The 12,684-nt window shown below is 38.9% G+C and overlaps 1 protein-coding gene across 13 annotated transcripts in view; it reads left to right on the top strand.

Annotated features, from left to right (window-relative positions):
• Inpp4b (inositol polyphosphate-4-phosphatase type II B) overlaps positions 1-12,684 on the top strand; it is a 743,006-nt gene that overhangs the window by 576,708 nt on the left and 153,614 nt on the right. For all 13 annotated transcript variants that reach the window (XM_087593773.1, XM_087593768.1, XM_087593769.1 and 10 more), the window contains 2 exon segments: positions 7,576-7,706; positions 8,066-8,170. In XM_087593773.1, coding sequence (XP_087449899.1) covers positions 7,576-7,706; positions 8,066-8,170 — 236 coding nt within the window.

Below are 12,684 nucleotides of genomic sequence, written 5' to 3'. Positions count from 1 at the left end.
ATATGACATTCTAACTACCAAAGTGCTCCATTGAAGTCGTGTAGCTATTTTTATTCCACAGAGTAGTTTTATAGATAGAGCTCGTCATGGGAAAATATTTCTATTTACTTCAATAATAACAATTCCAAATACTGTTTAATGTTTCTTTACTCAGTCATCGTCTCTGGTATATAAATTTTCACCATGCTATTTGGTCTTACGGCTTCTTGTAGCTGAATGAGCTGTGAGTCTCAGATACTCAGTGCAATAACTGCTTTTCATTATTTTAGGGATTTAAACGATTAACTAATTAATTAATTTGCATCCTGAATGCTGCCCTCCTCTTTTGGTCCCTCCTCACAGAGTTTCTTCTCCCCCATTCACCTCTGAGAGTGTTACTCCCCGCCACAACCCCGTATTCCCCCACTCTGGCTAATCAACTCTCTGCAAGATTAGGCGTATCCTCTCGCACTGAGGCCAGACAAGGCATCCATGGAGACGGAGTTGCACGTCTGCTGCACACGTGCAGCGTGCCTCAGTCCAGCCTGCGTACGCTCTTTGGTTGGTGGCTCAGTCTCTGAGAGCTCCCAGAAGTCCGGACTAGCTGATAATGTTGGTCTTCCTGTGGAGTTCCCATCCCCTTAGGGACTTTAATTCAGGGATTTTTTTGTTAAATTTGTAAACCCATTTAAAAATTTATCATTGTGGATGTGTTCACATATGGTAACTTAGCTTGGAAATTAAAGAAATTTCCTGTGCCTATAAAATTAGCTCATAGAGAAGTTGGACATCCCTACAGCCATTTTTATTTTAGAGACTCGGGAGAGTATTTTCCAAAATAATCATAAGGAATAAAACCCACAGAAGGACTGAACTACTTATATTCTGGACTTTTCTCTCCTGATGCCTCCCAATTCCATCACCAATCTGCTTCTCCCATTCTTGACCTCTTATGTAGCAGAGAGAAATGTAGGGTATGCGATGGAATTACAGTTTAGGACTCAGTTTTCCTCAGAGAAAAGATAAGGCTTTATTCACACACATTCAGATACATGTATACATAATACACACATACATATATAATATAGATATGTACATACACATTCTCATTTTATTCGTATAAACACACACACATATATACATATGCATATGTATATGTATATATATATATGTAAATATGTATATGTATATGGCTTCTAGTGTCATGGTAACTGACAGTTCCTAAATGGCAATGGCAGTCACTCAGGATCGTGGTACCTGTGAGCCATTTTGGAATCCCCCTTCTCTACAAGCTATTCCCTCCTGCCAATTTTAAAATTCCTGTTTAGTCATCCTAAATCTTTTCCCATTTACTGCGGCAGCAGAGACACATCCTACCTCCTGCAACATATTTATGAACTGAAATCAAATATAAATGAAACAGCCTTGGGGGAGGAGGTAGCTAGGTGAAGGGAAAGTCTGCTCCCTGCCTACGTATTTGGCCTTCTTGGTTTAGGGTCCTCCTCCACTCCTCTATTCCCTATAGCCCAAGGCATATGGGGCATGGTTTTAACAGCATTTACCAACTGAGCACACATCCAAGTTTTATGTGTTGTGATAAAACAGAGAATGCAGGTTTGGCTGTTTATGATGCAGATTCTGCGAGCTCATTCTATATTCAATCATTTACTTCCGTCCTTCATAGTCTTGTTTTTAAAATCTCTTTTCTCCTTGTGTTATTCAGTAGCTTGTGTTTTGCACATGGGGTAGGGATGGTGAGTTATCCCACGTTGCAGAGGACCATGATGACTTCAAGGAATCTGCATTTGGACTGACATGGAACTCGTGTGTTTTTTGAAATATTTAGAGTAAGGCAAGGGAAAACCAGACACGCAGATAGAAGGTTGGTAGTTACTTCACAGAGTTCTTGTGGAGGATCTGCTTTAATAATTCATTGAGTATGAAGAATGTCATAATTTGCACATGGCAAGCCCAGAACTACAGAGCCTGGGCTATCTCTGCAGCAAGGCTAAGAAATCACCTGTCTCCTTATGTTGTCTATTTTCTTCAGACTTGCTGGTAGCTGGGAGGGATGGGACAGATGGCTGGGCATGCTGATGAGAGCTGTTCACTGTGTGATGGGCCTGTGCTTATTAATATTTTAATATCCAGCCTATTCTTCTCAGCCTCCTCTACTTGCTTTTTTGTTTGCTAGGAGACTAGGTGGAGTTGGAGGTAGGCTGGAAGACTAAGTAAGCTGCAGAATGTTAGTCAGAGCACAGCGAGGCCATGAGCTTGTTCTAGGCAGGGTAATGGATTCTCTGAGAATTATTGTCTTATTGGAGATGCACAGTCATGATTGAAAGATGGATTCTTAACATGTTATCTTTATTAATTGTTTTGGTAATTGTATACACAAATACAATATGTTTAGATCTTATCCAGCATGTCCACCTCCAACTCCTTCTGGGTCCTCATAAACTCCTTTGAATTTCATGAGTTCTGTGTTTTATTTTTCATTTTTTTAAATCAGTACTCCACATATGTTCATAGATGGAGCATAGGCAATCTAAAGGGGCCAGCCCCTTAGAGGAAACAAAAACAGTTGTGGATAGTTTCTCAGAGCATGAGAGACTCAGGAGCTACTCCCCTTGTTTCCACTGGAATGTTGCCTGGCTTCATTTGGTGCAGGTCTTGTGCAGGCACTCACATATGCTGTAAACTCATGAGTGCAGAGGTCCCTTCATTTACAGATGTAGTATTTTCCAGCATTCTTCCAGGACCCTGCATCTTTATGGTCTTTCTATCCTCTCTGCTGTGATATATACACATATTTGCTATTGAAAAACCAATTGGCGTGTTCTACCCAATGTTTGGCTGTGGGTCTCTGTACCTGTTTGAGTCAGGTGCTGGCTCTAGCCTCTCAGAGGACAGCCATGCTAGGTTTCTATTTGCAAGTATAACGTAGCATCATTAATACTTCAAGGGTTGGTGCTTGCCCATGGGATGAGTGTCTATTTGGGCTGTTTATCGCTTGGCCATTTCTTCAGTCTCTGATCCATTCCCCATCCCTGCATTTCTTATTTGATTACATTTTACAGTATTTCATTTATTTTGCACTGCTTAAATCTTAGAAGAACAAATTTATATTTTGAGTTTATTCTTTTTTAAATTTTTTCAATATTATAATTTAATGAAAACATTTCTCTCTTTCCTCCCTCTAAGCCCACCCACATGCTGCTCTCAACTCTCCTAGAGGCTCTCATGGCCTCTTTTCTCATTAATTTTTATTATACACCTTTCACATGCATATACACATATATGTGTACACATACATATATATGTAGATACACATACACATGTTACATACACACATATATATGTATATATACACACATACATATGCAATGCTATTGTATACATGTTCCTAAATATAATCTGTTCAGTCTTTATGATGTTACTTGTATGTATGTTTTCAGGAATGCCCATTGAGCACCGGACAACCAATTGGTGTGTTCTTTCCTGGGAGTGCCACCTCTTCATTTCCAGCTTCCCTAAGATGCCTACAGTTCTTTGTGTTGCACTGAGGCCTCATGTGATTTTCTTCATTCTATGTGGCATGTTCATATTCATTATAGCATGCAGACATTCTCAAATGCAGCTCTGAAGGCAAATACTCTAGGTTATAAATCCTAATTCTTCCATATTTGTTCAGTAAATACACTTTGTTTGACATTTACTGTTTATTGTTTGTGTTTTGTGTATAGCAGATAAGTGTATGCTGTGAGGCAAGAGTGTTGGGGTTGTTGTAAAAATATAATAAATAAAAAAGTATGGTTGTCTTTTATCTCTACTAGGTCTCGCACCACGGCGTGCTGATGAGAGCTGTTCACTGTGTGATGGGCCTGTGCTTATTAATATTTTAATATCCAGCCTATTCTTCTCAGCCTCCTCTACTTGCTTTTTTGTTTGCTAGGATACAAAGGTCTTCTGGATATCTTAATTCTTAGTCAGAAAAGTCTCCCACTAGATGCTCCATCCCATATCCCACTGCCGAAGGCCTCTCTCTGAGCCTGGCAGCAATCTCTCTACCTATCTTGCTCCCAAGGCAGAAACACACATCCCAACTCCATGGTAGCCCAGACCAGCTGCTGCACACTCCCTTACACTTAAATCTGCACATGAAAGAACACACAACACAATAACCTTTAAGCCCAATTGAGAAGATATAATTACCCACCTAAACGTACAAAGCCCAGTACCATCCATCCCTTAAAAACATTTGTAGCAACCTGTAAAGGTACAGCATGGAATCTTAACGTCACCCGCCATATTGTCCTGCCATGGCTTCTCTCCCTCCTCTCCTGTCTCTTCTCCTCTCTATTCCAGTCTCCTCCTCTTCCTTCAAACTTCTCTCCCGCCCATCCTTCCTTCTCATCCAATGACAGGCCTCCTTCTATCAGGTTCTGGTGAAGTCTCCTGAGTCCTGAGTAAGGGACTAGGCAGCTGTCCTTGGGACAGTAGAATTAGAATCAAAATACAGATAGCTCCAGGGCAAACCACAACAGATGTGGGGCTGGGGTCTATAGTTTTACAAACTCTAGTGCTAGAAATGACCCATCACTTCTACCTAAGCCTCTTGATGGTCAAGAAAGGTTTTGTATTATTTTCTGAGCTTCCTTCATGCTATGACAATCTATGTGATAAAAATTAGTTTTCTCTGGTGATATGATGTATTTATTCTGATAATATATCTTGAATAGTCTTCTATGATAGTTAAAGCTGTTCTAATACTACAGCGAAAAGAAAGGCATTAGCAGACATGAAAAGTTACCCCATTTGTATATATGTCTCTTTGTTGCCAAAAAAAATATTGTAATGTTGCATGCATTTGTACAGAATCCAAACATACACTTTCATACATATGTACAAATAATTATGCTTTGAACTATCTTTATGATACACATAACATTAATACTATATATTCCTTATATATCACAAGTATATTCAATAGACTGTGTTCTAGTATGATTTCTGTTGCTGTGATAAAAACACTATTAATATCAATTTGACCAGCAAATGGTTTATTTGGCTTAAACTTCCATCACACAATTCAGCATTGGGAGAGAGTCATGGCGGGAACGTAGGCAGGAACTGCACAGGAAAGCATGGAGGAATGCTGTTTGGTGGGTCACTTCCTAGATCATACTCTGCTTGCATTCTCACACAACCTGGGTCCACATAGTGCCACCCACAGTTGGCTGGCTCTCCCCTATCAATCATCAATGTTTCATTGACATGGCCAATGCCAATCTGATCAAATAAATACTTCATTTGAAATATCCTTTTCCTAGTTTAACAATTGTTCTTGAACCTCTTGTAATATACGAAAGTCATTATTTTTATATGCTAATAGTATCTATCTATAAAAGTGGTATGTGTGCATGTGTTGTACATGTGTGTGTTTGTACATCTGTGTGTTGTGCAAGTAGTTGGTAGTCCTGGTCCTAGTTTATTTGCTTCTCTGTATTTACTAAGTATTTATGTTTGCCCTTGGCTTGTTAGTCAAGAAAATACTGTCATAATTACCAGCTTATCGTCCCATATCACTAGGTATATCAGCTTTCCTTGTGAGTAAGGTCAGGCCATTGCATGCTTTAAACAATGTCTCCCGTGGTAAGGTTGTCAGAAGTGCAAGCAGGCATTTCTTTTTATAGGCAAGAAACAGAGGGTTGCTTTTTCCCACTGAGGAAATTTGCCTCTCCAGTGGTAGCTTCTCAACAAACATACAGGTAGAGAAATATAGAAAGTCATAATAGTGTTATAAGTTGACTCTTAACCAATAGGCTATAGAATAAGGCATTTGAACTTGGAAGCTTTTCTCACTTAGTAATAAATCACAATATCAGAAAGATACTAAAAATAAAGTTCAAGTAGCCTAATCTCTTGATTATGAGGTTCATTCATTTCTGTTGCCCCCGAATCCCTTTTGTTTAATCTATTTTAGAGTGTTGTAGTTCCTTTATGCCAATTACTTATTTTTAACTTTACAGCTACTCAGTGTCCATCTGGTGTTCCAGTGCTCTGGTTTCATCGTATACTTGAACTTTTCTCAGTGTTAAGTAACCACCTGTGGATGTTTCTGAGCATGTACCTCTCAGTGTCATGTTAGAACTAACAGAGTATTTAGTATTTAGTATTTAGTATGTATTCTCTCTATAGACTGTGAGATATTGGAGGAATGCAATGTTTTATCTCATCTTCTATAGAATGCTGTCAGTTTATCTCAAGTCACTCCCCATAGAATGCTACCCTTTTCTGACTGTTTTTCAGAAAACATCTCTTAGTCCTTGGCATGTGTATCCTTCGACTGTATCCATCGACTTGGACTCTCCCACATGAAGTGCGGCTATGCCTTCCCTTATGCCTTCCCTTCACCACCCAAACCTTTCATTAACATTTCTGATGAGAATTTATAGGCTTCATAAATCAGAAACACACCTATTAATAATATATAGAAATAGTAAGCACTAATATTCATATAGAACTGCATGCTTATAGCACAGCCTGCAACCTAATGGATCTATTAGGCTGATGTACTATGCAGCTTTCTCGCTCAGACCCATTCTCCTAGTCTTGGTTCTTCTAGGCTTGGCTTTCTGGAGCCACATGCTTGCTTTGTCCCTTGTTTCTGTACTTAGTTTGAATTTCCTACAATTTGTGATCAGAAAGCGTGACTCCTCCAATTTTAAACCTTCTCTCCACAACCCTCTCTCCACCTCAGCTTTTATCAAAGCTTTCGACTCTCATTTTCTACTGATTAATTTGCTTCTCTGATGAATGTTGTGTCTTGAAAGCTAATCTTCGGCAAAGCTGAGACTGAGATTTATGTGGGGAAAGATTGTGAATAGTTCAGATGAAAGGTGGAGTGGGCTTCAGCAGAGGCCCACTGATACAAAGCAAAGGCAACAGACAACACGTCACAGAGGTACACATCATCAAGTACCCTTGCACTTAACATTCCTATGTGTTGAAGATTCTACATCTTCTGAATTGATTAGCTTGGTATTTAGCATGTTTCATGGACAAAATAGCAAAGACGGTTCATTATTGCTGGTTAAATTAGCATCATGAAAATGTGGCCAGCAAAAGGTCACAGAAATGAGAAAGGGATCTGGCTAAGCAGTATATCCAGCCATTCATCAGCATCACTTTCAAAAGGCAAACTGACTCTTTAAATTAACTTGGCTAAAGGCTAGAATTTGAGTAAAAGTTAATAATTTAAATCTAAATGGCAATATTAGGTATTCTTTTGGGTAAAGCTGAGATAGCATATATGTGCAGAGTGTTGAAATTGTCCTTGAGAGAAATGAAAGCCAAAGAAACTTTACATGAACCTACTTTCTGTGATATTTCATCCAAAAGTTAACTTTTTGATATTTTTATAGTCTTAACCTCTTGTCCTTTTTAATTTAATTTTAAGCTGGTAAACTTACAGTTTCCTCCAAAGGACATCAAAACAATTTGTAATCCACGTGATCGTACTAATTAATAGTTCTATTACATGTACTTTAAAGACAATAATAAACATGCGCTATCATTTTGTTATCTTAACAGAAACCAGGAGTTAAAAGAACTTGGTGACCTTTCTCCACACTGGGACAACCTACGGAACAATGTCCTTTCTCACTGTGATCAAATGGTGACTATGTACCAAGATATTCTGACAGAACTTTCCAAGGAAACGGGTATGAAGCAGCCACTTCACTTACCCAGAGTGCATTTCATGAATGAATGTCCCAAGGAGGCAATGACGGGAACTGTGGCTGTAGAGAGAGATGAGCCAATGCTTAAACTTATAACCCTCTTAACTTGGCATTTACAGCAAGGAAGAATGGACTGAGTATGATACTCTGCTTTATGGCATTATTATAGTAATACAACAACAACTGAAGGAATTTTTAAATCTATACACATGAACAATATGAAGGGATTAATGTTTTCCTTTCTGAAGTTCTTGTAACATATCTTATCATTTCCACAGGTATTGCTTGTTTATATGTCTGTTTATCCATGTGTTAATCATTTCCCATCTTTATTCTTCTAGGGTCCTCCTTCAAATCCAGCAGCAGCAAAGGAGAGAAAACATTAGAATTTGTTCCAATAAACCTGCACTTGCAACGGATGCAGGTGCACAGCCCTCACCTGAAAGGTATTGTTATTCCTTCAGGAGTGTCAGACTGTGTCACTCTGTGTGTGTGTGTGTGTGTGTGTGTGTGTGTGTGTGTGTGTGTGCGCGCGTGTGCGTGTGTGTGTGTGTGTGTGTGTGTGTGTGTGTTTGTGTGTGTGTTTAGAAAGCTTCATGAGGCCAACTCCCTAATTTAAGAGTTGGGTGAGCATGAAGAGGAAGCAACAAACGCTGATGCCGGCCCACAGCTGTGGAAATAGCACCATTGCTTCTTTTCATGGAACAGCTTCTGAGTGTTGAACCTGACCTAAGTTAGAGACAGAAACTCAGAGCCTTAGCTCCCTAAATAGCTTCATATTGGCCAAAAGGTAATAATCCTGTTACTGCTCTTATTGGTTAAGAGAAGAGAAAAAAGCTTCATGTTGTTATCTTTGAGAAAGGCCTAAACTTCAGGATGAGGCTGAACAACTTCTTCAGTGGCTGCAGTTAGCAGTAACATGTATGTTCCCCTTGTGGGAGTTAGCAGTAACATGCATGCTCCCCTTGTGGGAGTTAGTAGTAACACACATGCTCTTCCTTGTGGGAACAAGCAGTCTGGCAGAATTTAGTCAGTGGAAAGTGGGAAAATGTTTTGCTTGATCTGCTGTCCAGGAGAAACATGTGGGTTCTCAGGACATAGCTGAGCTGGGTCTCACGTGGCTGGTGCAATACAATGATTACAGCATTACAAAACCATTTCTTCTATTATGACAGTGTGTGTGTGTGTGTGTGTGTGTGTGTGTGTGTGTGTGTGTGTGTTTAGAAAGCTTCATGATTGGCTGACTCCCTAATTTAAAAGTTAGATAAACATGAAGAAGTCCTGCATGTGGAGGTCAGAGAACAACATGTAGGAATCACTTCTCTTCCTCTAACAGGTATCAAACTCAGTTCATCAGGATTGGTGACAAGTGTTTTTAATCAATGAGTTATTTCTCAATCCCCATTGTCACTTGAAAGTAAAGTATTTTAAGTATTCTTCCTAAGTCCTCCTTTAAATCATTTACCTATCAATTTTTATCCATTGTTTTGTTTTCATTATGTTCTTTGAGACAAATTGCATTCACATGCAGACTAGGCTGACATCATTTACTATGTAGCTGAGGTTCCTGACTCTGCTCTGGGATTGAGTTCTGTGCCCACACACTTGATTTTGTCATGTGCTGAGTTTATGACAGGAGGACCAAAGCATTTCAGAACTCTTTCTTGATTGTTTTCTGTCAGTAGTTGGATATGCAAATAAATTTAAAGCCACCAAAAACTGAAGTGTGAGACATTATATTTATGAACTATCAGTCATGTATTTTTCCTAATAACCAATGTAAAAAGTTTGTAGGGCAGTGAAAAGTCTATGACTTGCTGTAGCATATTTGAGTGTGAATTCATCTTTCATTAACCCTTTAAGGGATATTGCTCTCAATATTGTTTGTGGTTACGTGAGATGGAACCTGTAAAAAAACCTTTTAGAAAAACACAGGATGAGCAGTTTTTATAACATCAATCTTTGATATCATGAGGCTAACGTGTATCCATGTAGGTCATCAAAACTGTTGAAACTAGAGAAAAATAAGACTCTATTCAAAGATAATAAAGCCTTGAACTAGGAATTAGCTAGCACTAGGGAAGAGGTGAGATAGAGAATAATTTGCAACATTTTTTGTATAAGTAAGTAATTGCAGATACAATAAATTTGGAAGGAGAGTAATTTTGACTAGAGCTCCTGGCAATTGACAATGTCTTCACCCACATATGCCATTTGGAGCTGCATGGATACAGATCCAGGGTGAGATTTAGTTAGATATTTTAGTATTTAGTAATAATTACATATATAATCTCATTAAATTGACTGCTCTTTTTAACTCCATATCACTTATGAAAAATATGGTATATGTGGCATGTTCTAAAATGTCATCTGAGAGGTAGATGGCAGTGCAGTAGGGTGGACACACTATCTTTAGAATCTGATTCCCTGAACCAGAAAGAAAACAATTAGAGACTAAAAGGCAGGAATTTAGAAAAAGAAAATGAAAAAAAAAGCTAGATCAGCTAATTTGGATTGGCTTGGGTATCTAATGACTTCTATAATGAAATTCTACAAATGAGGGTATTGAATACCAGTAATTCAAATGTCAGCCAGGGCATGTGTCCACTGAGTCTGAGGGAAACCCTTCCTTCATTATTAAGTGGTTGCTGATTTTTATGTGATTATAAACCTTTCACATTCTGCATCTTTCTCTACATGTCACCTGCATTTATTTCTTCTCTATATTATTCCCCTCCTCCCTCTCTCTGTGCCTCTCTCTCCCTCCCTCCCTCCGTCCTTCCCCTGACTTCCATCTCTCCATTTCTGCTCAGATTTCTTCCATAAGAAATGTAGGCCACATTCCAGTCATCTGACTTCAGCTCAAGGTTCAGTGCAAAGCCTCTATTTCTAAAGATTGCATTGATAGTGGGCGGATTCTTCAAATACCAGGCCAATGCTGAGCTCATGGAGCAGGTGACCGGGTAGAACTAATGCTCTGTTGTCTTCTACTGACAAATAAAATGACCTGACGTTAGCCTCAGGCGCCGGCAGACTGTTAGATTTTCATCCTTACTACTGACGTATGTGGACAAATCCCCACAACTATAGCGAGGCCAGACACAATGAAAGAGCAACAGAAACTGAAGCAAAGTCTCCAGGATGGAATTCTTTTAAGTGCATACTCTAGAATACTTTTGTGTATTTTATTTTTACAGTCCATCAGTTATCAACATTATAAGATATAGATTCTTATAATATTATAATAATCTGTTGTAATTCTTTTTTATGTTAGGTATAATAATAAAAGCACTATATTTGGGGTATAAAATGTAATGAATTCAAATTAAAATAATTGTTTTTCTTTAAGGAAGTAATACTTTAGTGTTAGTCCAGGGCTCTTAGTACTGTAATTGGTAGTGTAATTGAGCAGCAATGTTTAGCAGGTCTATTTGAAATGCATATAATTGAATTCTTCTATGTAACTGCATTATCTGTGCGTTATTAATTTTGAATATCAGTGCTCTGTAAATCTTAGGTATATGACCAGAATGTCACAGTTTTACTCTAGTCACTTAAGTAAGCTTGTTAAAGGGCCATGGTGCCATAATATGTGTTAGAGAAACATGGAAGGAAGGGAGGAAAGAAGGAAGGAAGGAAGGAAGGAAGGAAGGAAGGGAGGGAGGGAGGGAGGGAGAGAGGAAGGAGGGAGTGAGGGAGGGAGGGAGGGAGGGAGTGAGGAAGGAAGGAAGATAGGAAGGAAGGAAGGAAGGAAGGAAGGAAGGAAGGAAGGAAGGAAGGAGAGACAGAAAGGCAGACACTAGAATGAACACTTGTCCCAACCTGAGTCAATGAAGCTTATCTCCTGGGCTCCATTTTGAGTTTCCAGAAGCAGCCCAGGCAATGAGTTTAACTCTAACGGTATCCTAGGCAACCAACCATAGGTAATCTTTTCCATGTCTCTTAGCTACTGATGTAAGGAAACATCATGCATGACCAAGACAATTTATAAACGGAAGCATTTAATGAAGGGCTTGCTTAGTTTTAGGGGGTTAGTTCACGATTGTCATTTCAGAGAGCAGAAAAGCAGGCAGAAAGTCATGGAGCTAGAGCCTTAGCTGAGAGCGTCTATTTTATCAGCAAGATGAAGACAGAGAAAGGAGTCAAGACCAGTCCTGGTATAGACTCTAGACTCTTAAAGTCCTTTCTCCACTTACACAGCTCCTATAAGGTCATACACCCTAAACCTTCCTAAACATTCTACCAACTGGGAATTGGAATATTCAGAAATATGAAAATATGAGGGCCATCCTCATTTAAACTCACACCAAGAAAAGAAAAAATCAGAGGTCCAATACTGAAGCCAGCAGAAAATGGGAGTCTCTCAAACCCTTTTAGTTGCTGTTTGCGTTCCCAAGGGATGCACCAGCTCAGGGTTTGCATAAAATAAAACCAAACTTCCAAATGGATAGAGCGCCTGTGCTTATCCATTGATTTTCTTTGTTAGATGTTTCGAACAGTCACTAATGTATCTTAAATAATGTCTATCTTAAAATGTAATAAAGCGAAAACATTCATATCACAGGAGTGATGTTAGAGTCACATTCAATACCAATTAGGTTTTGCAGTATAACTGAGAGTAATAGCTAAAGGGGAAGGAAGGAACTGGAGGAGCGGTTAGCGTGCTCTAAACTGTGTCTCAAGAGTTCAGCTGCATCATCTCTTCAGTAAGGAGAACTTTTCTCAGATTTGTTCAGTGATGATCATAATCGAAATAGCTTGAGCTATTTAGAAATACAAACTCAAAAAAGCCTGGTGATTCATGTCAAGTAGAATCTGGGTGCCATTTTGAAGCCCGGATTATGTTTAAATTGTTCCTTCATATGAGCTCACCATGCATAGACTTTCCTATTAACACATTTTATAGTCGAAGGGATTTTAACAAGATCTCCTGTAAAAATAGAGCTATCTCGTTTCTATT

Source organism: Rattus norvegicus, chromosome 19 (assembly GCF_021556685.1).
Source record: "Rattus norvegicus strain SHRSP/BbbUtx chromosome 19, alternate assembly SHRSP_T2T, whole genome shotgun sequence".
Classification (NCBI taxonomy): Eukaryota; Metazoa; Chordata; class Mammalia; order Rodentia; family Muridae; genus Rattus; species Rattus norvegicus.
The sequence above is the reverse complement of the archived record's forward strand: the minus strand, read 5'-3'. Positions and strand labels throughout refer to the sequence as shown.